Consider the following 24,121-nt stretch of genomic DNA (forward strand, 5'->3'; position numbering starts at 1 on the left):
CATAATGCAGAGAAATGGATCTCTGGAGGCAGGACAAAGCTTGAAGTCTGGACACTCTACGGACCAATGTCATGGCCACCAAGAATACCATCTTGACCATCAGAGATGCTTGAACCAACAGCTCATAGGACGAGCCTGCCAGTGACCCAAGAACCAGATTAAGATCCAAAGTTGGAAACAGTTGACGAAGAGGAGGGCTGAGCCACAGTACGCCCTTCAGAAACCTGACCACATCCTGATGAGCCACAAGGGAGTCCTCCTGGGGCTTGGGACTGAAGCAGGAAAGCCCAGAGAGCCAAGAGCAAGGTCTTTTTCCAGACCTTCTTGAAGGAAAATGAGGACCACTGGGATCGACTCTGAGCTCAGGTCTTCATTCCGCTGAGAACACCAGGCCTGAAAACACTGCCATGCCTTAGCATAGGCTGTAACGGTCGACATCTTCTTCCTATGTAAGAAGGGAGCACCAGCCAAGTAGTCTATGTGCATTAATTCTGCACACTCAAGCCAGACCAAAAGACCAAAGTGGTCCAGAACCTGCAGAGCTGTCAGGCCATAAGTGAAAAAGTGAGGGTGGCAGGAAAGACTAAGACCCAATCTAACTGCAGATGAATCAAGTCTGCACACCACAGATGCCTTGGCCAATCGGATGCTACGAGAATCACTTGGCCCTGGTATACCTTCATCCTGTGCAGAAGTTGCCCTAACATGGGCCATGTAGGAAAGGCTTATAGAAGATCCTCCTGGGGCCAAGGCTGAACCATGGTATCCAAACCTATGCTGTTTGGCTCATAATGGTGGCTGAAAACCTGAGCCGCCTTCTTGTTGGACACCGATGCTGTGAAGTCGAAAATTAGATGACCCCCCTAACTCTCAACTATGAATGCGAAAGCTCTCTGAGACAGTGACCATTCCGCTGGCTTCGGGGTTGGTGGTTAAGATAAACTGCTTGTATATTGTCTAGGCCTGCAGTGTGCGCCTGAAATTGCTGATGAGAAAATTATTTAAGTAACTCCTCTACAATTCTGCATCTTGACTGTGTAGGCTATTTTTGTACAAATCATTTTTATTGTAAACCACTTTATAACCTTGGTATAAAGTAGTGTATTAATTAATTAAATAAATCCAATCCTGTACAAAGGCTTAAATGATGTCACACTTAGAGACCAATGGGATTCAAGAGTGTAGATATGTTGACATCAATGGTGATATCGAAGGGGAAGATTCTTACAAATTTTAAGCATAACTGAAACATTATGTAGCTATCAGTCAGACTTAGTGTAATGAAATATGTTCTAAGTGATAGAATGGTTTTGTGTCATGGGAATGTCCCAGGACATTCTGAATTGAATGAGGGGGCACACATGCTCAAATACTGAATGGGGGTGTGGGGGGGTGAGTGTGAAGTGAAAAGAGATGAGAATGTGATTGAGGACTTAGCTAAAATCAAATCTACCTCATGCTCTGATCGACCCTTTTTACTTTGTTCTGTTTTTCTCTTTCTCTTTCCCATTCTTTTTGTAGACTCTTCAGCTATGTTAATGAGGAAAAGCTCTTCTCCAAGCCTACTTTTGCCAGGCTGAGAGATATGTTGAATAACTACGACCGCATGGCTGGGATTGCTGAGTTCGTGACCAGTGACGAAGATCAGGAAATAAATGCTTTTCTGGATGAAATCTTCAAAACTCAAGTTATTGACAAGTTGTACCACTTCTTCTTGTCCAAAGGTAACGTATCAAAATGCATTGCATACAGTCACAAGGACACACTGCTCAACAGGACATGATCAGAGAGGATATCACTTTTATCAGCATAAGATTGTGGGACAGGAGTGCACATCAGTCTAAGCCAGATCACTCTTACTAACATAAGAGAGACTGACAACACATCCTAAATATAAGTTATGAAGCTCTTTATAATATATCATTTTGTAATATGTGCTGTTAGTGGTTCTCAATTCAGTCCTCTTGGCACGCTCAGTCAGTCTGATTTTCAGTGTACCAACAACACAATAACATAGGGCCTAGTATTAAAAAAAAAGGCTGAGCCTAAATTTGTGTTTCTATGAATGTGCCCTATTGTCATCCAAAGTTAGAAATCTAGGTTTTCAGCTGAAAATTCATCTTAATATACTGTAGGCAGTGGCTTAGTAAGAGGGATGTGGGGGGTGCAGTCCTAAGGGCATGGCACCCCTCCAACTCTCTGCCCCCCTCCCCCGCTCCTCTCCTTGCCATACATGCGCACCCCTCACCTTTCCCCATACCATTTTTACTTCCCCAGCATGAGGTTGCTGCCCGAGTCAGTATCAGTGCTCTCTCTGTCACTTCTGGGACTCACGCCAACGAAGTGACATCAAAGGGGGAGCCGACACTAACATGAGCATGTTGCTCATGCCGTCGAAGTTAAAAAAAGTACGAGTCCAGGAAGTGATGTTAAAGGAAGAGCAGACGCTGGCATGAGCAATAGGTTGGGTTGCTGCTCGCACTCGGAATGTTAAAGAGATATGAGGGAAGGGGTACGCGAGGTAGTGGGGGATGGGGAAGGAGTGGAGGGGCGGAGAGGAGGATGGGTGCCGGCGCCCCCCACCAAGACCGCACCCCCTTACCACCGACAGCACCCAAATTTGAATGTCAGGAAAAAAAGTGCTTGAGTTGGGTGCAGCTTGTAGAATAGCATGTAACACCAGAAATTACGCCCAGCGTTTAGATGTAAGGATTTACACTAAGCCTGGATTCTATTAAGGACACCTAAATCAGCCGGCACCTTGAAAAATGTCACAGACCTCGTGTCAGTCACGCTTAGGCGCCGTTAACAGAATCGCGGCTACAGGCACTTAAGGAAAATCTTTAAGTCCCGGTAATGTAGGCTGGGGTTTTAAAGGCCTACATTACCGGCACCTACGGTTTTTTTTGAGAATCAGGCCTAGCAGTGTCTAAGGTCATCTCCATCACTAACCACACCTACTTTGACCTTTGGCACCGCTAGCCACCATGCTGAAGGCACGATTCTGGCCTTCAGCAGGTGACTAGCGATGCCTACTTTGTTTTTAATGACTTTTTAACTGGTTGTTGCCCTTTATTTGACATTGTTGCTCAGAAGCAACATGTGTTTTCAGTACACTGTCAAAAGCATGCCGGACTTTGGCACACCAACAGTCCCGCAGTGACATTTGCGCAAAGGACATATGCGCGGCCGCCGCTACCACAGCTTTGAAGCCTTTCTGTTAGCGCTGTGAGGGGGTATGTGAGGGGGGAACTCTCAGTACATTTGCAAGTCCTCATGCTCCCATTAGGGGGGTGGGGTGGGGTGGGGTGGGGTGGGAACCCCCCCCGTACACACCCCCCGTACACTGAAAATTCCCATTCTCCTTTTCATTTTCCTAGGAGTTTTCAGTGTAGTGGTTCCTCCACACACACCTCCCTCAACAGGAGCACGGGGACTTGTAAATGTAGGGGGGGGTTCCCCCCACACACACCCTCACAGCGCTAATGGAAAGGCTTGAAAGTAGCAGAAGCGGCAACGCGCATATGTCCTGCGTGCAAATGTCACCGCGGGATTGTCGGCACACTAAAGTCCAGCGCGCTTTTGATGGGTCACCGTGTTTTCTATGGCTCTTATGGGAGCTCTGCATCTCCAAATGCCTGATACTTGGCACTGTTGCTCTCATTCAACATCAAGTTACGTTTCACCATCTGCCAATTAAAGGGTTAAACTATGCGGTCAATTACTGTGCTGATTAAAACCAATTAAAGAAATTAAGTTAGACACCAGTAGGTGCAGTCAAGGCGCCTACTAACACACCATTTACAGAATATAGGCCTGAATCCAGGTATAAATCACCATGCCTAAATTAGGCGAGGATCCCATAAGTTCTTTTGTGAACACCCCTGACCTGCCCGCACCCTTCCCATGGCCATGTCGCTTTTCAGTTGCATGCTAAAGAATTTCTATGCACATCTTTATAGAATAGCGCTTAGCAAGAGGCGTGAAATCCTAATAGCACTAATTGATTGTTAGCATCCAATTACTGGCACTAACAGGCTTGTTAGGCAATTGCATGTGACCAAATTTGGGCAAGCAATTTTAAGCAACATTTATAGAATTCCCCTACACATGTTACCATATATACTCAAATATAAACCCATCTGAATATAAACTGAGAACATTCCCCCCCCCTCCTTTTTTAGGAGAAAAATGTTAACTCAAATATAAATCAATGGTTTCTCTCCTTCCTTCCCTCCCTCTCCTGTGTCATCCGCATTCCTGTCTTCCCTCCCTTCCCCGAGGTGTCCTGTCCCTTTTCATCCTGTCCCATCCTGCTGGCTCTGCACCGAACACCCCCATCCTAGACACACTGCAGGCCTGTCCCTAGACTTTCAGTACCTTATAACTCTGGTGGTCCAGCAGTGAGCCAGAGCAGAAACGATCTTCCTACTCTCCTGTCCATGCAGTCTTTCCACTAAAAATGGCTGCTGCGAGTTCCCATGACAACCTCTTGAAACTGTCTCACCTCAGGGAAGGAAAGGACTGCATGTCCACTGGCTCACCATTGGACTACCAGGGCTTAAGGTAGGCCTGGTCCATGCTGGGTGGGACTCAAATATAAACTGCGATCCCATTTTTGGGCTCAAAACTCTCAATTCGTATGTATACTGTATATCTTTCTAAAAAGCTCTGGAATAGATAATCCATTGACCACTGAACACAGTCATGTGACCCACTCATGAAACTGCTCAACAGTCAAGGAACACCTCTTACAGATAAACAACTTTGTTTTTCTTTTGGACAGGTTACTACAGCTCACAGGCAGAGTTTAAGAATGACCTGAAGCAAATGTGGTTTGGGTTATATTCTCGTGCCAAAGGTGCCCTAGATTCTTCTGGCTTTGAACACGTTTTTCATGGTAACTTGCTGGAATGAATGAATAAAGCTCAGAATCCAATTTTCGGACTCATGGGTTTCTCTACAGTACCTATCTACAGTAGCTATGGATCATGACTATTTTTTGTTTGTTTTTTTCCCATCTGGTTTTTGTAGGCGAGATAAAAGGAGGGAAGATTTCAGGATTTCACAACTGGGTCCACCTCTACATGTTGGAAAAGCAAGGCCAAGTCAACTACCTCAGTTACAGCTTTGATGGGCCTGTGAGTACCAGCTACAGAAACAAAATTTAGTCATGGTTATATTGAGCTCATAATTGATGGTTGAATAATGAATACTATCAGGAAATCTCTAGCAAGTGTAGGGCTGTTGTTGTTTCAGTATGCAGCACCTTGTTCCAGTGGTGTACCAAGGAGGGGGGTATTCTGCCCTGGGTGCAGCACATAAGGGGATGCTCCAAGGGCCAGCATCATGAACTTCTTCCATCAGTGGCAGCATTCAGAATTTGCTGTTCTGTTGGCATTGGGGCTTCCTCTCTGCCAGGTCCTGCCTTTGTAGAAACAGGAAGTAGGCGGGACCACACCAAAAGAAAGAACACTGCCCTACCACCCCACCACCACCACACCATAACCCCCACCACCCCCACAACTACCCAAACTCCTACCCTCCCCTGAGCCCCTCCACCACCACCACACCGAAACCAATCTTTGAGCAAGACACCAAAGTCCACAGCAACTCATCAGAGTTCATTTAGCAAAACACTACATCCTCGGGCTTATCTGTTTTAATGGCCACACACTAATGGCAAAATTAGCACATGGCCATTAATAAAAAAAGGAAATTCAACCATTTTACCTCAGCAGTAAAAATGGCCTTAGTGCACAGGAAAGACCTGCATAAGGGCACAGTATAGACACTTTATACTGTTTGGTAAGGGGAAAGGGGAGGAAATGGGACTTGTATATTGCTTTTTTTTGGTTGCACATTCAAAGCAGTTTACATATACTGTATACAGGAACTTATTTTGTACCTGGGGCAATGGATGATTAAAGGCTCCATTTACTATGCAGCGTAACAGTATTTTACCGTGGGCTGGCCCTTGGTAAAATGCTCATGCTCATAGGCTGTTTAGTAAAACCCAGTGTATGTGACTTGCCCAGGCCAGCAGCTCTTTCACTAAGCCACTTCTCACCTTCTAAAAGAGTCATATTTTTGGACCAACATAGCTAACGCTTCAAAATGAATAATAAGAGATGTTACAAATTATACCACCCCCCCCCCCCTTTACAAAAGCGTTGCATGGCTTTTAATGCCAGCTGCAGCAGTTAACAGCTCCAACATGAGTGTCCAAGCTGCTACGGCCGGCGCTAAACACGCTAGCACAGCTTTGTAAAGGAAAGGGTATAATCATTAGTGAAAGTTATTCTTACAATGCTCACAAAATGCCCCTCCCCATAACCCCCCCCCCCCAAAACCCCAGCTTTAACGTTCTATGAAAAATCAAAATTCACTTAGGAGCCCTTTCTACTTTAGGTGCTAAAGCCACAGCTAACTCAGCTTAAAATGGCATACTGCAGGACATGCTCGGCCATCCTGCCTTAAGCGCCAAATGTGCGCATGCTAACTGCTAAAAATATTAAAAAATTTTCTTATGAGGGGGGATGTATATAGGGGTGGAGAGTGGGCATTCCTCTGCTAATCAATTAGTGCTGCTACATTACCATCTGCTAATTGGAAAGCACAGGAATAGCCATGTACAAAATGGTTAGCCGTAAGCGCACGTGTGCTAATTTTTTTGTAATGGCCACACGCAAATGGCATCATTAGCCCATGGCCATTAATCAAGAAAAAAAGGTCTTAGCATGTGGGAAAAGCTTGCACAAAGGTATACTAAGGTCACTTTTTACCACAGCTTAGTAAAATTACTTAAAAATTATTTAAATCCAGTGGAAAATCCCAAGTATGTCTTCAATGCTGGTAGATGTATCACACAACACAAAGGAAAAAAATCGCAACCCCACGTACAGGATATAAGAACGAAAAAGGAGTGGGGAAGGGACACAAAGTCAGACCGCTTTGAGGACAATCAATTTATTAAAGAACGTATATCCAGGGCAGGATTAACCAATAGGCCAAGTAATGGCCCGAAATGATCAGGGGGGCCCGATGAAGGAGGGCATCAACATTGTTTTATCCAAATGGCGATGGGCCTCTCCAGCATTGATCGGCAACACGCTCCCCCCCGATCAGCAACGTGGCCTCCCCATTGATGGAAAGTAAGACAGACAAGCAAGCAACGCGGGTAAGAAAGGCAACGGGAACTGTAATTTTGCAAGCGGTGCTGCTTGCCCAAAGTTTCCCTCTGACGTAGCTTCCTGTTTCCGCCTGGGCGCATGGTGGGGTGGGGCGGGGCAGGGGTCCCAGTGTACTTGTGTGCCTAGGGGCCCTCGACGAATTAATTCTGCCCTGTGTATATCCACATCATACATATATCATGTACATAAAATACGGCAATTCACCAAACAGCACTTGGAATTATAATTAGGTTCTTTTATGAGGGACATCAATCATTCATTTATCTAGAACAGGGGTGGCCACACTTTTTTGGCTTGCAAGCTACTTTTAAAATGACCGTCAAAATGATCTACCAACAATAAAATTTTAAAAAACACAAAGCACACTGTACGCAGAGAAAATGTTAATTATCATTTGTATTCAGGGTTTTTTTTCAGAGGTCAAGGCAGATGACTTTAAAATATGCAATGTCACCTCAGTAACAATTACACAAAAATAGACACATATACCCCCTCCTCTTTTACTAAACCTCGATAGCGGTTTTTAGCGCTGGGAGCTGCGCTGAATGACCCTCGCAGCTCCCGACACTCGTAGGCTCCCTACAAAATACAGACAGCAGATATAAATTCTCAAAACTCCGTCTCATTAAATCATGTTTGTCTACGTGTTCCAAAGTTTTATTTTTTATAATTGTTTCTACCATTTTGCCCAGTACTGAAGTGAGGGTTACCGGTCTGTAATTTCCCAGATCTTCCCTGGAGCCCTTTTAAAAAATCGGTGTAACATTGGCCACCCTCCAATTTTCAGATACTACAGATGATTTTAGCGACAGGTTACAGATCACTAAAAACAGGTCAGCAATTTCATGTTTGAGTTCTTTTAGTACCCTGGGATGTACACCATCCGGTCCAGGCAATTTATCATTTTTTAACTTGTCGATTTGGCTTAGTACATCTTCCAGATTCACCAAGATTTCTTTCAGTTCTTCCGTATCATCACCCTTGAAAACCATTTCTGGTTCAGGTAGATCTCTTACATCTTCTTCCATAAAGATCAAAGCAAAGAATTCATTTAGTCTTTCCGCCATGGCCTTATCCTCCTTGAGCGCCTCTTTTGCTCCTTGATCATCCAACGATCCCACAGATTCCCTCACAGGTTTTCTGTTTCTGATATACCTAAAAAATTGTTATGAGTTTTTGCCGGTTTTGCAAGTTTCTCTTCATATTCTTTCTTAGCTGTCTTTATCAGTGCTTTGCATCTAACTTGCCAGTGCTTGTGTTTCTTTTTATTCTCTTCATTCAGATCTTTTTTTCCATTCTTAGTTTAAAGGATGCTTTTTTGGCTCTAATAGCCTCTTTCACTTCACCTTTTAACCACGCTGGCTCTTGTTTCCTCCTTTGCTGATACGTGGAATAAATCTGGTCTGGGCTTCCACGATGGTATTTTTAAATAACATCCATGCCTGGTTTACAGTCCTAACTTTTACAACTGATCCTTTTAGCTTCTTTTTAACCATTTTCCTCATTTTATCATAGTTGTCCTTTCAAAAATTATTATTATTCTTATTATTATATTTTTTTTAACTTTATTGAATTTTAAATAATGGCAGTGCATTACAGAAATTATAACATGAAAAGCTTGCATAAAATGCACCTTAATACACAAAATATAATGAAACAACCATTTCCCCCCTATCATTCCACTATTTCTTTTGTGATGTTACTCCCAGTATTAGCTCAAATTTTATCATGTTATGATCACTGTTTCCCAGCGGACCCAATACAGTTAACTCCTGTACTATGTCTTGCATTCCACTATGTACTAAATCTAAAATTGCACCTCCTCTTGTCGGTTCCCAGACCAGTTGCTCCAAAAAGCAGTCATTTATGACATCTAGGAACTTTACCTTCCTAGCACTCCCCGATGTAACATTTAACCAGTCAATGGTGGGGGTAATTGAAATCATCCATTGTTATACTGTTGCCCATTTCTCCAGCTTTCCTAATCTCTGAAAACATTTCTTCATCTGTCTGCTCATTTTGTCCCAGGGACGGTAGTATAACCCTACCTTTATATTCCTTCCCTTCACACATGGAATTTCTATCCATAAGGATTCCACACTGCTATTATGTCATGTAGAATGTTTATTTTATTTGATTCAATTCCCTCTTTAACATATAGCGTAAACCTTCCTCCAATTTGATCTACTCTATCCTTGCGATATAATTTGTACCCAGGTAACACAGTGTCCCATTGATCTCATATACACCCCTCTAGAGTCCTCACATCAAGTATATTATTCCCCGATCATCAGAAGTATCACCTAGGACTCAAATGCTTTCATTGTCTCAGGATTTAAGTACCACTTCCTCACTGGATCATATTTTTGTGAATATAGTAATACATTAAAAAATATATATTTTAAGCATAACTTAGCGTACTTATATACTAAAAGTACTTGGCTTATATGGTCTTCCTTTCAGGGATAGTGAAGCCAACATGTTTCACCCACTGGTTTTTTCAAGGCTAATCATCCCTATCAAAAATGGAAAGAACTTTCTTATTTATAGTTTTAATTAGTAATCTTAAACATTCCCTACGCTAAGCTCTTAAAATTTTCATAGAAGTAACAATATTCCATTACAGTTTGTTACAAACCAACCCTTCTTCTTATCTTAGTAAGCTTTGCCCCACTGTAACAGACCACTAAGTCTATTGCAAACATGGCCGCAGTGGTTTTTTTCTCCCTCTTTTGAACATGTAGTGTTATAGTTTAGTAAAAGTGACAGAAATGCATAAATTTAGGTAGAATCACTTTAAGAGTTTACAAATCCGTGCCTTTGATGCTGACGTTGGTAGAAATGATGTAATCGTCAGCTGATCCGAACGGGCAAGTGTTCAAAAGAGGGAGAGAAAAACGCTGCGGCCATGTTTGCATTAGACTTAGTGGTCTGTTACAGTGAGGCAAAGCTTACAAAGGTAAGAAGAAGGGTTGGTTTGTAACAAACTGTAATGGAGTTTTGCTACTTCTATGAAAATTTTAAGAACTTAGCGTGGGGAATGTTTAAGATTACTAGCTAAAACTATAAATAAGAACGTTCTTTACATTTTTGATAGGGATGATTATCCTTGAAAAAAAGAGTGGGTGAAACATGTTGGCTTCACTATCCCTGAAAGGAAGATCACATAAGCTAAGTACTTTTAGTATATAAGTACGCTAAGTTATGCTTAAAATATTTTTTAAAAATTTATTACTATATTCACAAAAATATGATCTAGTGAGGAAGTGGTATTTAAATCCTGGGACAGGGAAAGCATTTCAGTCCTAGGTGGTACTTCTGAGGATCGTGGAATAACATACTCGATGTGAGGACTCTTTGGGCTCCTTTTACAAAGGTGCGTTAGGGCCTTAACGCACGGAAAAGCACACGCTAAATTGCCGCGCGCTAGACCTTAACGCCAGCATTGAGCTGGCGTTAGTTCTAGAAGCGTAGCGTGGGTTTAGCGCGTGCTAAAATCCTGTGTGTGCTAAAAATGCTAGCGCACCTTAGTAAAAGGAGCCCTTGGTGAGGAGACTTTGTTATAGCCCCTGAGTCTCCAGCAGCAGCTGAACTTGTCATTTCCTCGGCGCTTCTGCTTGCCTCGCAGGCACTGGAAGAGACGGACCCCTGACGTCATTGGGTCCGTCTCCACCTCTTCAAATTCACGCCTCTACCGTTTTTATGTTTATATGTCAAGGAATGTCTTTTTTTCTTTTGTTATTATGACAAATATAAATGTATGAAAAGTATAAATCAAAAAAATTAAAAAAGGAGCCCTTGCTGAATTCAATGGTTCCATATGTAAAGCATGCTATATACTCAGAAAATGCTTCCTAGCCTTACCACCAATAGGTTAACACCAGATATTGGTCTTACCATGACCTGTTTTTGCTTCTGCTGTGTGGAGTATTTAAAAATATATATATTTTTTGTTTTCCTATGTATTTTCCAGTGGAGCAGTTTCCCTGATATCTTGGCTTTCCAGTACAAATGGTCCAATTACCTTAAAACTCTGGGCTCCTTCTTTGTGGGTTCAAGTCCCGAGTTCGACATAGCCATTTACACACTGTGTTTCAAGACCAGGCCTGATAAACTGTAAGTATTATGAGAAGAGGGGGCTGTAACACTCCTGCGACATCATTTTTGTAGGTCACATCCTCTAGTCAGTCGTATGCAGTAATTTTTTTTTTTTTTTTTTTGGTTAACCCTCCAGTTTCCCCCTAATCCTTTCAGGCTTCCAGCTCAATAAGAATGTGCCTCCATTGGCCCACAACATCAAGCACTTTTATTCAAACCTAGGATTTCCCCCCCCCCCCCATACACACACATTTTGTTTCCCCTTTCCTACTTACCCAGGGCACCCCCCTAGTGACATTCTTAGGCTCAGAGTCACACACAAGATTCTTTCTGGAATTCTGCAGCTGTGGGAGTTGGACTACTGTAATTCTATTTATTTGGGTATTAAACAGGGCAGTTTAGATCGTCTCCAATTAATACAGAATACAGCGGCCAAACTTATTTTTGGAAAGAGAAAGTACGACCATGTTTCCCCACTGCTGAGAAAACTCCATTGGCTTCTGGTCCATCATAGGATACAGTTCAAGTGTGCATGTGTGGTTTTCAAACTCCTTTATGGAATATTTGACTCTTTGATTCCCCTTAGTGGGAATTCCTTTAGATCCTGCTATTCAAGAATTACAACAATGCACAAATTAGCATTTCCTTCACTGAAAGGTATTATATGCACTGGGAAGCTTAGTAAATCTTTTACTTTTAAATTGGTGAGAATTTGGAATGGACTTCCAGATTCTCTAAGGCTGGTAGATCGATTATTTCAATTTCGAAAAAGTTTTAAAACCTGGTTGTTTTCACAATAGTTAATTTGATTTTAGCTGTCATATACTAATTTTAAGCAATTCAACATACTTTTTTCTAACTTTTTCCATCCATCTAATCCAGTGATTCCCAAACCTGTCCTGGAGGACCCCCCAGTCAGTCAGGTTTTCAAGATATCTCTAATGAATATGCATGAGAGAGATTTGCATACCTGTCACTTCCATTATATGCAAATCTCTCTCATGCATATTCATTAGGGATATCTTGAAAACCTGACTGGCTGGGGGTCCCCCAGGACAGGTTTGGGAACCACTGATCTAATCTAACCAATTTCTGTTTATATCCCAGTTTTTACTTGTTATGTTTCATTTTTTAACAAACTGTAAACCGAGTCGAGCTCTTTCGGGAGTAAATTCGGCATATAAAATGAAGATTAGATTAAATTAGATTACAGTATGTCTAACAGCTAGATGTCACCATCAAGCAGTCACTGGGAACAGTCCCTTCCATGGTACTGTGAACACATCCCCAGCTCTGGCAGGTCTATGGAATGGAAGATCTGATCTGAGAATCAAACACAGATCCTCTACATAACAATGCTCTACGCTAGTCTAGCCTCTTTGTACTTGGCTACATTTTGAAAAGGGCAGCAAAATAACTTAGGGCCTATTTTACAAAGCTGCACTAGCTGCTGCAGCACAGTAACGGCCCCGAAGCCCATAGAGATTTAAAGGGCTTTGTAGAACAGGCCCTTAATGTCTTTCTCTCATTACAATGCATGCCCTTGAAACCCTACTTTTTATTTTCTCATATTACTCCATTATCCAGAGCTGAGTATCTGGATTAGAGTGGTAAGCAGCTGTGCCATGTAGATAGAAGCAATAAAGGGCAAGATTTTCTAATATTTGTAAAAACTGTAGTGCCAGCAAATTGTCCAATTTTAAAATGGCGATGAGTGTTGAAACAATATCGCATGCAAATGAGTTTTACAGAGATCCTCCATAATCCCATCCAATCAGTCGCTAGAAAAGTGACTGATGCATGAGCAGAGCTGGCAGGGGAAGCCCAAACAGCTAAGTGTCAGGGAAAGTTCTGAAGCAGTCTCTTGCCGCTCAATTGTTCAGGGCAAGACGACTTTCTTTTTTTCTTTAATGGGCACAGATGTGAATGTGTTACACATGCACAATATCTGTCCCCATAAAAAAAGAGACATGCCGCCCCTTCCCCCACCATGATGGCCCCCCCTGACAATGACCCCTGAACAACAAAAAAAAATCAGCAGGACACCTGGACCACCTCGCACCCCTGACCTTCCAATTTATATCGGCAGGAGGGATGCCTACTCCCTCCTGCCTCAGTGGCCACCTGGACCTCCCACCCTTGTGAATATCAGCAGGAGGGAAGCCCACTCCTTGTTGCCTCAGTGGCCACCCAGACTCCCCCACCCCCACCCCGTGAATATCAGCAGAAGAAATGCCCACTTCCTCCTGCCTCAGCAGCCAGCCAGACACCCCTACACCCCCCGACTCTCTCACCTGTAGATATTGGCAAGAGGGATGGCCATTCCCTCCTGCCTCGGCAGCCACCCAGATCCCCCCCAACCTCCCCCAGTGAAAATCCCCCATGGCCCCAACCCACCATTTTAAAGAGGCAAGCCTGCCAGCAGGAGAGTGTGGGCATCTCTCCTGCTGATCTGCTGAATAAAGTACAAGGGTGATTATGGGGCAGGGGGAGGGGTATAGGTGGCTAAGGCAGAAGGGAGATTAGAAGCTACTACTACTACTACTATTAAATATTAATATGCCTCAGGGATTTGTACTGGGACTGGGACTTTTTAGCACATTTATAAAGGATTGAGAAAAGAAAGTGATGAGTGAGGTGTTTTAATTTGCAGTTGGCACAAAATTATTTGAAGTTGTCAAACCACAAGTGAATTGTGAGGAGTCACAAGAGGACTCAGTGAGCGTGAGGAACCATGCTTCTAAATAGCAGATAAAACCTAATGTGAAAAAGTATAAAGTGATGCATTTAAAGAAAATCCTAATTATGATGCTGGGTGATGCTGGGTTCCTTATTAGGAGTCACCAGCTCATACCTTGATCTGAGTTTTAGACATTGTGGTCTTTGATCCGCTTCACTTACATACTGTCACCTACCGGGGTCTTGGTACGGTTAAGAAGACCCCCCGATAGGGGGTAGTACACTCTTGACGTGGCTCCCAAAGGGGAGACCTCACTGGTGTCTCACTATCCGGGCTTTGCCCCAAAAATAAAGCACCGTGAGTCAAGTTGAACCAAACATAATGTGTAAAGTTTAATTAGACACTTAACACACCAACTAGAAATCATATAAGCAGTTATTACAGTTCAAGTTTCCTAGCTTCTCCAAAACAGGGCAAAGAAAGAAAAAAAAAAAAAAAATGAAATCCTTTTAACTTTCACCCGGTCTGGTGAAAGCACAGCAAGCTTTCTGTCAAGTATAATTCCAGTCCAGGTCTTAGTGCTTTCTCTACTTTGCCCCACAGTCACTTAAAAAAAACACAGCACAAGTAGTCTCTCTTAAGAAATTATCAAGCCGTGAGCTTGAGTCCTGGGCTTACCAATCAACACAGTCCAGTTTCTTCACCAGGTATTTGCATTTGGGGTTATAAAGTAAACTTTAAGCAGGAACCAAAAGACAAAACTAAAACCTTACTGCAGGCTCTTAAAGTGTCAGCCCTAATTAGCTCACAGTCCTGTAGTTCCCCTTGAGCTTCTGCACAGCTGCAGTGTAGCAAAACAATCAAGCTGGTGCAGCCCTGCTCTACGCTTGTTTGTACCTCACAAACAATCAAAATTTAGTTCTTCTAAACTCTTCTCCATTATTATTCCTGTGCAGCTCCGTACCTGCAGTGTTTAGTGGCAAGTTGTCAAGCCCACATCCATGGCTTCTCCCATAACGGACTCCGGCATACACACTTCATCCAGGTCCATGCTTTCTGGGGTGTCCAGCTGCTCTGCTGGTTCCAGGGGTATTGAAGCCTCACACTCCATTGGCTCTGGAGTGAGGTCTGGCCTTTTCCTGGCCCAGAGAACTCTCTCTGCCAGACTCTCTTGGGCAGCCTCCTTTAATGCTCTGGAGAGCTGCTTAAAAGGCCTAGGGCCATGCCCTACACTGGGTGTCTATGTGCCTAGCTTGTGTGTTCTTGGGCTCCCCCTCAGGCTACAGGGCAGAATATCACTGGGAACTTGATTAAACCTCTTAGTGTGGCTGGAGGTTTTCCTGGTCCGTGGAGTTATCCTATATTCTGGGCACTGCTCTAGGTTGGAAGGCTCAGGATAGGCAGCTGGGCTTTCAGGATCTTCTTGCTGATCCTTTTCAGAGAGAGCCTGGTCTCGAGTAAGAGCTTGAGACCGGGGTTTTGCTCTGACATGACCGTCTCGGGGAGCGGAAATGTCACAATACTTTGGATTTAAAAATATTACCTGCTTTGAAACCTGTGGATTATTAGCTTTAAATGTGACTCCTGATGAAAACACCTTCTTGGGTGTTGAAACACTAGCCATGTTGAGTTTCAGAGTCACATGAACTTATATTTGACTATACTAAGGCCGAGATTCACTAAAGATAGCGATTCGATCGCTGTTGGCCAATTCCTGGCCAATTTTAAAACAGCAATTGATTCACTATCTTTTTTTGCAAGTCTGATGGGGAGCTGTGTTTTCCTCCCTATGTGAAAGAAAGCCTTGCCTTCATCATACTCATCTTAGTCAGTGGCCTTTCTAAAATATGGGCCTCATACTGGCCATCCAGAGATTCAGAGCTCCTCCTTCCTCCTCCCCCATGGCCTCTGCAAACATGACAGTTCCTGTACCTGTCATACACAATATGGATAGTTCTACTAGAAATCCCGTGGTACTGATGAGCAATATTTAGCCACTATTCATATGGTTGAGTAGTTTAGATAGGTCTGTGAAAAAGCAGTCCTAAGCTGAACAGCTGAGCTATACATATAGCAGCTGATATTGCTAACAGTGGTGGGCACTTGCTATGTGTATCGAACGCCTATCTGGATAGCAGTGCTGAATATAAATATTTTTCTAAATGCCACAGCCAGTATTTGAAAAATAAGGTTACTTGTCAGATCTGATTATTCACATATGCAAGGGGTGGGTAGGTTGGGTGTTGCGGTATTGTGAAAGGAATTTGCCCAATGGGTGGTTATAGGGAAATGAATCAGCTAGTGCAACCCTGGGTCCCAAGTGTTTCTCTACTCTAAGACTATCACACGTTGGGGACAGGGTGGAATGCTGAGGGAGTAGTAAGTGCGGTGTGAGTTTGAGTTTATATTGTGTGGTACAGATGGGAGAGTTGGGTGTTCTGTGGTTCAGAAATTTGAAATGGGCACTGTTCAGGATTTAGAGTTTTTATCTGTTTGTCACAGCGGAGCTATTTTGAAGAAAAGATACATGGGTGTAGGATCCAGTTTGATGGGGTCACTCTGGGTATGATTTTTTTTTTGACCCTACGCTAGATTGTAAACCTCCTAGGGTGGTGCGGGGAGACAACGAACGGATTGGCATGAATTTTCTGATGAGCGAATTGGTGCGCACACATATCCTTGATGTCCCCTTTAGTATTCCGCGCGATTGGCCTCCGAGGGCTGCACATGCAGGGCACTCCTACACAGACGCAATTGCCGAGTGAGAGACACCAGTGCCGCCTCACGTTGTCGGCACTGCTTAACCGTATAAGCGATAATCCGCCCCCACAGAAATGCCATGGCGGCCTCCCAGAAAATAGTATCCGAGACCTCCCCTCCTGTGTTAGTTTGGCAATAGTAGTCCCATTCCGCCATAAGATATGCATGAAAAGTTTTATCCAAGTAGAGTGCGGGGTTAAGACGCCAGATACGATCATGGACTGAACCCTGCCTTTAGTCCATGATCGTATCTGGCGTCTTAACCCTGCACTCTACTTGGATAAAACTTTTCATGCATATCTTATGGCGGAATGGGACTACTATTGCCAAACTAACACAGGAGGGGAGGTCTCAGATACTATTTTCTGGGAGGCCGCCAAGGCATTTCTGCGGGGCCGGATTATCGCTTATACGGTTAAGCAGCGCCGACAACGTGAGGCGGCATTGGTGTCTCTCACTCGGCAATTGCGTCTGTGTAGGAGTGCCCTGCATGTGCAGCCCTCGGAGGCCAATCGCGCGGAATACTTAAGCCTGCGTAAACAAATCGACGTTATTTTCACCGAGCGAGCTCTGTCTCATATTGACGTTTATAAGTTTTGGCTATACCAATGGGGCAATAAGGTGGGAAAACTATTGGCTAATCTGGTAAGACCGTTTCGGAAGGCCACTCGCATTTCCCGCATTCAGGCGAGTGACCACACTGTTCACATGGAGGAGGCAGAGATACAGGACCAATTCATTCATTTTTACTGGGATCTTTATGGGCCGGGCCCTTATGATCTGGAAGCGCGTGATTCCTTTTTTCGAGATCTTGTTTTACCCCAGGTGTCAGAACAACAGCTAAGCATGTTAAATGCACCCATCTCGTGTGACGAGATTCTTACGGAGGTGGGTAAGTTGAAGCTGGCAAAAGCCCCTGGACCGTATGGGATGGGGCCTGAGTTTTATAAAATCTTGAAACCTCAGGTTGGGCCAGCTCTGGCTGCCCTATATGCTGACATGAAGAGCACTGGCCGTGTTCTCCCTACCCAGAGTCACGCTCATGTAGTGGTTCTACCGAAGCCGGGGAAGGACCCGGAGTTGGTGGGATCTTATCGGCCAATCTCTTTGTTGAATCAGGATATGAAGCTCCTCACAGCGATTCTGCCATGCAGGCTGGCCCAGGTGATTCCTTCCCTGGTCCATGTTAACCAGGTCGGCTTTGTACCGGACCGTTTTGCTTCTTCCAGTATCCTACGGGCGCTGGTGGCCCTTTGGGAGGGTAGGGGCCGAGAGGGTGATGATCTTCTGGCTAGCCTAGATGCTGAAAAGGCTTTTGACAAGGTGACTTGGCCTTATCTTTTTTGGGTGGTGCAACAATTTGGTATCTCCGGGCCCTTTCATCAGTGGATAATTCATCTTTATACGTCCCCCACGGCCCAGCTCCTTATCAACAAGAGTCGTACGACATCTTTTTCATTGTATAGGGGCACACGACAGGGTTGTCCCTTCTCCCCACTTCTGTTCATTTTATCCTTAGAGCCTCTTGCTCATAAAATTCGGACTTGTCCAGACATCTCGGGCATCCGGGTGGGTATCGAGGAATGTAAGATCACTCTTTTTGCGGATGATATATTGTTGTTTGTAAGCAAGGCACCGGAGTCGATTCCCTGTTTGACTACCCTTATTGGGACGTTTGGTGCGTTTTCAGGTCTCTGTATCAACTTCAGCAAGTTGGAGGCCTTACCGATCTCTTCCCCGTGTGTCTCGTGCTCTGATCCAGGTTTCCTATTCCGGTGGGCTAGTGGGGAACTTAAATATTTGGGGATTTTCCTTAGTGCAGATTGGCCTATGGTTTATCGCCATAACATCTCTGACCGATTGAAAACTTTGCAGTTCTACTGTACGCGCTGGGGTGACTTGCTTCTCTCTTTGTCTGGTAGAATTGCCCTTGTGAAGATGGTTTTGCTCCCGAAGCTCCTCTACCCTTTACAGATGATCCCTCTTTGGATTAAGTCTGCGAATGAACGTTCTTACAGGTCTTTTATTGGTTCCTTTATTTGGCACAATAAGCAGGCACGTATTAGCGGCACACGCTTACTCAGGGTAGAGATAGGGGGGGGATGGCTCTGCCAGACCTGCACTTGTATAATGTTGCCACCCTGATGCGCTGGATTCAAGAGCTCATTACCGCTGCATCTCGCTTTGCCCCAGGGGGCTTGTTTGATTTTTTGACGGCTCCTTACAGAGCGTTCGCATGCTTGACTTGCCCTCAGTAGCGGCGTCCCCAATTGGGTCTTGCTTCGGTCTTGTTATCTCCCTTGCGCAGAGCGCTGCAGTGGTGGCGACATCAGATTGGTAGGGGTCAAGGTAATTGGGCTTTTCAGCTGATCAGCCATAGTCCTGATTTCCCCCCGGGCGTGGGATCGACGGGGGGAGTAGAGGTGCGGTTTGGTTCTCATTTTTGCATGGGTCATGTGTCATCGATGGGCTCCGATCCTTTTGTCTTTCCCTCTTATGACAATCTTCGCACCACCTGGGCCTTGCCATGCATGCCTTTTTTTGCATATCTCCAGTTGAAGCACTTTTACATGGCCCACCTCCGCCGTCACCCAGGGGGTGGCTCTTTTTTACGGGTGGACCAGATCTTCCTGTCCCTTCCCTCTGCTCTCAATTCTTTATCTTTTTGGTACCGGACTGCATGGACAGAGAGGGTGGACACTCAGCTAACCGGACTGGCTGTTCAGTGGTCTGGGGAGTTGGGGGAGGACGTTACCTCGGGGGAGCTTCGGGCCTGTTTCGCTAATGTCATTGCTGGGGTACGTAACGCACAGCTGCAGGAACTTCAGTTTAAACTGCTTCATTGTACCTACTTTACCCGACTCAGGGGATTGCAGGCTGGCTTATGGAACTCGGCGGATTGCATGAAATGTGAGCATGCATCTGGGACTCTATTGCACATGCTCATTGAATGTCCAATCTTGGGTGATTACTGGAACGGGGTTTTGGATTTTCTTGCCCCGATCCTGGGGGTGCCGGTCCAGTAGTCTTATCGCATTTTGGTTTTGGGCCATGAGTTTGAGTTTCTGGATCAAGGCTTCACTGCTGCCCAGTGGCATTTTGTCTATATTGCCCTTCTTGTAGCTAAACGGGTGTACTCCGCAAGTGGATAGATGCAGAACCCCCGGTATTGGAGCGGTGGAAGCGGGCACTTCGGGAAGTGGCTCACTGGGAGTTGCGGGGTTTGGAGGGGCAGTTGGAGGGGCCCATTCGGCTGTATAGGTCTCTTTGGGAACAGGTCACCGCTGCTATTGCTGTTCCTCAGTGATGCTATGATGCTACCCTGTGCCTCTCTTTCTTTTTTCTTCCTTCTTTTTCTACTTTCTCTTTTTTCTTTTTCTTTCTCCCATCGCTGAGGGGGGGAGTGGATGGGGGTGTGTGGGTGGGGGGAGTGGAGGGGTTTTCCGTCTGGTTTGGATGTGGGGGTTTTCTTCTTTGGGGGAAAAAAGAAGAAGTAAGCTGTGTTGCTTTCTACAGGTTCTCCATGATTGCTTTGTGTGTCCTCGGTCTTGCTGGGTACTGGCTGGTTTCTTGTTCGGGGTGGGGGGAGGGAGGGCTTGCTGCTTCTCTTGATTGGTTGGTATTTTGTTCTTGTTTCTTCTGCCCTTTCTAGCCCTTTTGAGTTGGACTATGTTATGTATTTGCTGTGTTCTTGGACACTGTTTGGTCATACTGGCTTTGTTTGTCTGTTTGCTTCTTAATAAAAAAAAACGTTTCAAACAAAAAAAAAAAACAAAAACCAAACACCAAGCAACACACGCATAAACAGAGATTAATACAATTCTGGTTACCGAATCTTAAAAAAGATATAATGGAAAAGGTACAGAGAAGGACAACAAAAATGATTAAGGCATGCCTTTCCTATGAGGAAGGGCTACAACAGCTAGGGATCTTCAGCTTGGAGAAGAGACAGCTGAGGAAAGATATGATAGAGGACTATAAAATACTGAGAGGACTAGAATGGATAGATGTGGATTGCTTGTTTATCTTTAAAAAAAAATAAAAATAAATAAATAACAAGAATTGCCGCTACTGGGTCAGACCAGTGGTCCATCGTGCCCAGCAGTCCGCTCACACGGCGGCCCCCAGGTCAAAGACCAGTGCTCTAAGACCAGTCTTCTGGAATCTTTCCTGATTTGATCGACAGATTGGCTATTAGTTGAAGAAGTTCAGCTATATTCTCTTTCCGTTCCTTGATGACCCTTGGATGGATGCCATCTGGTCCAGGAGATTTATTGCTCTTAAGCCTATCGATCTGACTGCATACCTCTTCTAGACTGACTGTCAACCTATCAGTTTCCCATCTTCATTTCCAGCATATAACCTGTTGGGTTCTGGTATGCTGTGTATATCCTTTTCGGTAAATACAGATGAAAAAAATGTATTTAGTTTGGCGGTGATTGCTTTGTCCTCGTTTAGCACTCCCTTTATTCCATGGTCTTCCAAAGGTCCCACTACTTCCTTCGCGGGTCGTTTCCCCTTAATATATCGAAAGAATGGCTTGAAGTTTTTTGTCTCCTTGGCTATTTTTTCCTCGTAGTCTTTATTGGCCCCTTTTACCACCTTATGGCACCTGCTTTGATGTTGTTTGTGCTTATTCCAGTTTTCGTCCATTCTTGACCTTCTTCATTCCTTAAATGAAATTTTCTTGTTTCTGATCGCTTCCTTCATCGCTACAGTGAGCCACGCCGGTTCCTTGTTCTTTTTCCTCTTGGATCCCTTGTTGATATGTGGTATATATGGATTTTGCACCTTGGTGACTGTGTCCTTAATAAGGGACCAAACTTGCTCTAGCATTTTTATAGTGCTTATCCTCTTCTTAATCTTCTTCCCCACCATGAGTCTCATCCCTTCGTAATTCCCTTTTCAGAAGTTCAGTGCCGTGGCCATCATTCTGGACTGATGTTTCGCCCCTGCGTCCAGGTCGAAGCGGATCATATTGTGATCACTGTTTCTCAGTGTCCCTTCTACTTCTACAACTTGTGCCTGTCCTCGCAGTCCATTTAGAATTAAGTCCAGAATTGCATTTCCTCTTGTATTTTCCTTGACAAGTTGTTCCAGGAAGCAATCGCCTAAAGCATCCAGGAACTTGATCTCCCTAGCACAGCCAAAGGCTCCAGTCTATCACCGGATAGTTAAAGTCACCCAGGATAACTGCGTTGCCTCCATTGCAGTTGCGTTTAATCTCGTCCGTCATTTCTCCATCAATTTCTTCGGTCTGCCCGGGGGGTAGTAGATGCCGATCTTCATTTCCAGTCCATTTGTTCCTGGAATTTTGACCCATAGAGACTCTAACTTATCCGTCTATTGTGGCGTGTTCTGTCCAGTAGATTCAATTCCCTCTTTGATGTATATGGCAATGCCCTCACCTTTTTGAGCCACTCTGTCTCTGTGGTATAGTTTGTATCCCAGTAGTAGTGTCCCAGACGTTTTCCTCAATCCACCATGTTTCCGTGATGCCGATGATGTCTACGTTATCTTTTTGTGCCATAGCTTCTAATTCACCCATCTTATTCCTTAGGCTCCTTGCATTCGTGTACATACACTTGAGTTTGCAGCCTGTTCCTTTCTTGCATTTTCTTCCCTTTTGTGTCCCTTTCGATCTGTCTTTCCTGTGATCTGGTGAGTCTTCCCCTCTATCTTCCTGCACGGTATCCTCCGGGTATACCGGTTCCCGAACCATTGACTCTCTCTCTCTCAGTTGACTGTCGGCTTTCCCCTTCTTCCTAGTTTAAAAATTTCTCAACTTTTCTCACCGATGCTCCTTGCTCTCTCCTGTCTTCTGTTGCTCCTTCTTCCCCTCTCCTGTTCTCTACTCTGCTTTTCTTTCCTTCTCTTTTCCTACTTCCTGCTTGCCTGCCCAAGCCTATTTAACTGAGCTCTGTTGGCCCCTCCCCTTTTAAGGAGGAGCTCCGGTGGATGATGTCAGGGGGTGGGCGGAGCTACCTCTCGCCGATGCCCTTTGCTCTTTCCTGCCTTCTGTTGCTCCTTCTTCCCCTCTCCTGTTCTCTGCTCTGCTTTTCTCTCCTCTTTTCCTGCCCCCTGCTTGCCTGCCCAAGCCTGGACTAGGGGGCATGCAATAAGGCTACTAAATAGTAAACAAAACAAAACACCAAAACCCAGAGAAAATATGTCTTCACTTAGTATGTAATTAAACTCTGGAATTTGTTGCCAGAGTATGTGGTAAAAGCAGTTAGCTTAACAGGGTTTTAAAAAGATTTTGATCATTTCCTATAAGAAAAGTTTATAAGCCATTATTAAGATGGTCTTGGGAAAATCCACTGCATATTTCTAGGATAAGCAGCATAAAATCTGTTTTAATAATAACAATAATTTTATTTTTTATATACCGCCTAACCAGGAATGGTTCTAGGCGGTTCACAACAAATGAAAACTGATCATACAGCGAAGAATACATTTTAAAATGGAAATATATCAGATAATAAAACATAAGAAATGTATAAAATTTTTAAAAGCGGACAGAATACCATTAGGATACTTTTTTGGGATCTTGCCAGGTACTTATGACCTGGTTTGGTCACTGTTAGAATCAGGATATGGGCTTAATGGACCTTCAGTCTGTCCCAGTATGGCAATGCTTATGTTCTTAAGTTAAAATAAACTATACATAAGGGATCAAAAATTTCTGTCTGCTTAGGGGCAAAACAAGAGAAAATTTGGTGTGAAGGAAGAACAGGGAAGACACATCAGATCTAAAAGTGTCAGATGAATTGTAGGCTCCAGAGGAAAAAAAAAGTTCCTTAAAATGCATTTTTACAGTAGATGCTGCTCCTGAAGCTGCGTTAGTGTACTGAGGCTTCAGTTATAATCTTTATAGAAGGATCCGTATTGCAGTACAACAGGGACGGTATATGTTAACCTCCCTTGAACACCTCCTATTTCAATAAGGTATATCAAGTATATTCTCCAGGCCCTCAGAGGTGCCACCAATCAGTTCAATATACTTTCATAACTGTTGGATTTATGCCCCCAATCGTCATTGGGTCCCTGGTATGATGAAAAGTGCAATGCTTTTTCTATGTTATATTTTTGTGTATTTTCAGTAGATAAGTTAAATAAGTTAAATAAATAGTGAAGTTTACTTAACTTGGGTGGTTAGCCAAGAGGGACAGAGTCGCCAACATGTTTCAACCTATTAAGGTTTCCTCAGGGCACAATCCCTCAAAACTATTCTCTCATCACGACGTGGCCACCCGAAATGTAATCTAACATAAATCCAACAGTTATGAAAGTATATTGAACTGATTGGTGGCACCTCTGAGGGCCTGGAGAATATACTTGATATACCTTATTGAAATAGGAGGTGTTCAAGGGAGGTTAACATATACCG

At 44.1% G+C, this 24,121-nt stretch overlaps 1 protein-coding gene across 3 annotated transcripts in view; it reads left to right on the forward strand.

Annotated features, from left to right (window-relative positions):
- LOC117356802 (poly(U)-specific endoribonuclease-D-like) overlaps positions 1 to 24,121 on the forward strand; it is a 96,369-nt gene that overhangs the window by 64,727 nt on the left and 7,521 nt on the right. For all 3 annotated transcript variants that reach the window (XM_033936507.1, XM_033936506.1, XM_033936505.1), the window contains 4 exons: positions 1,522 to 1,724; positions 4,787 to 4,900; positions 5,035 to 5,141; positions 11,167 to 11,309. In XM_033936507.1, the coding sequence (XP_033792398.1) occupies positions 1,522 to 1,724; positions 4,787 to 4,900; positions 5,035 to 5,141; positions 11,167 to 11,309 (567 nt within the window). The remainder of the gene's footprint in view (positions 1 to 1,521; positions 1,725 to 4,786; positions 4,901 to 5,034; positions 5,142 to 11,166; positions 11,310 to 24,121) is intronic.

Source organism: Geotrypetes seraphini, chromosome 3, assembly GCF_902459505.1.
Source record: "Geotrypetes seraphini chromosome 3, aGeoSer1.1, whole genome shotgun sequence".
Taxonomy (NCBI): domain Eukaryota; kingdom Metazoa; phylum Chordata; class Amphibia; order Gymnophiona; family Dermophiidae; genus Geotrypetes; species Geotrypetes seraphini.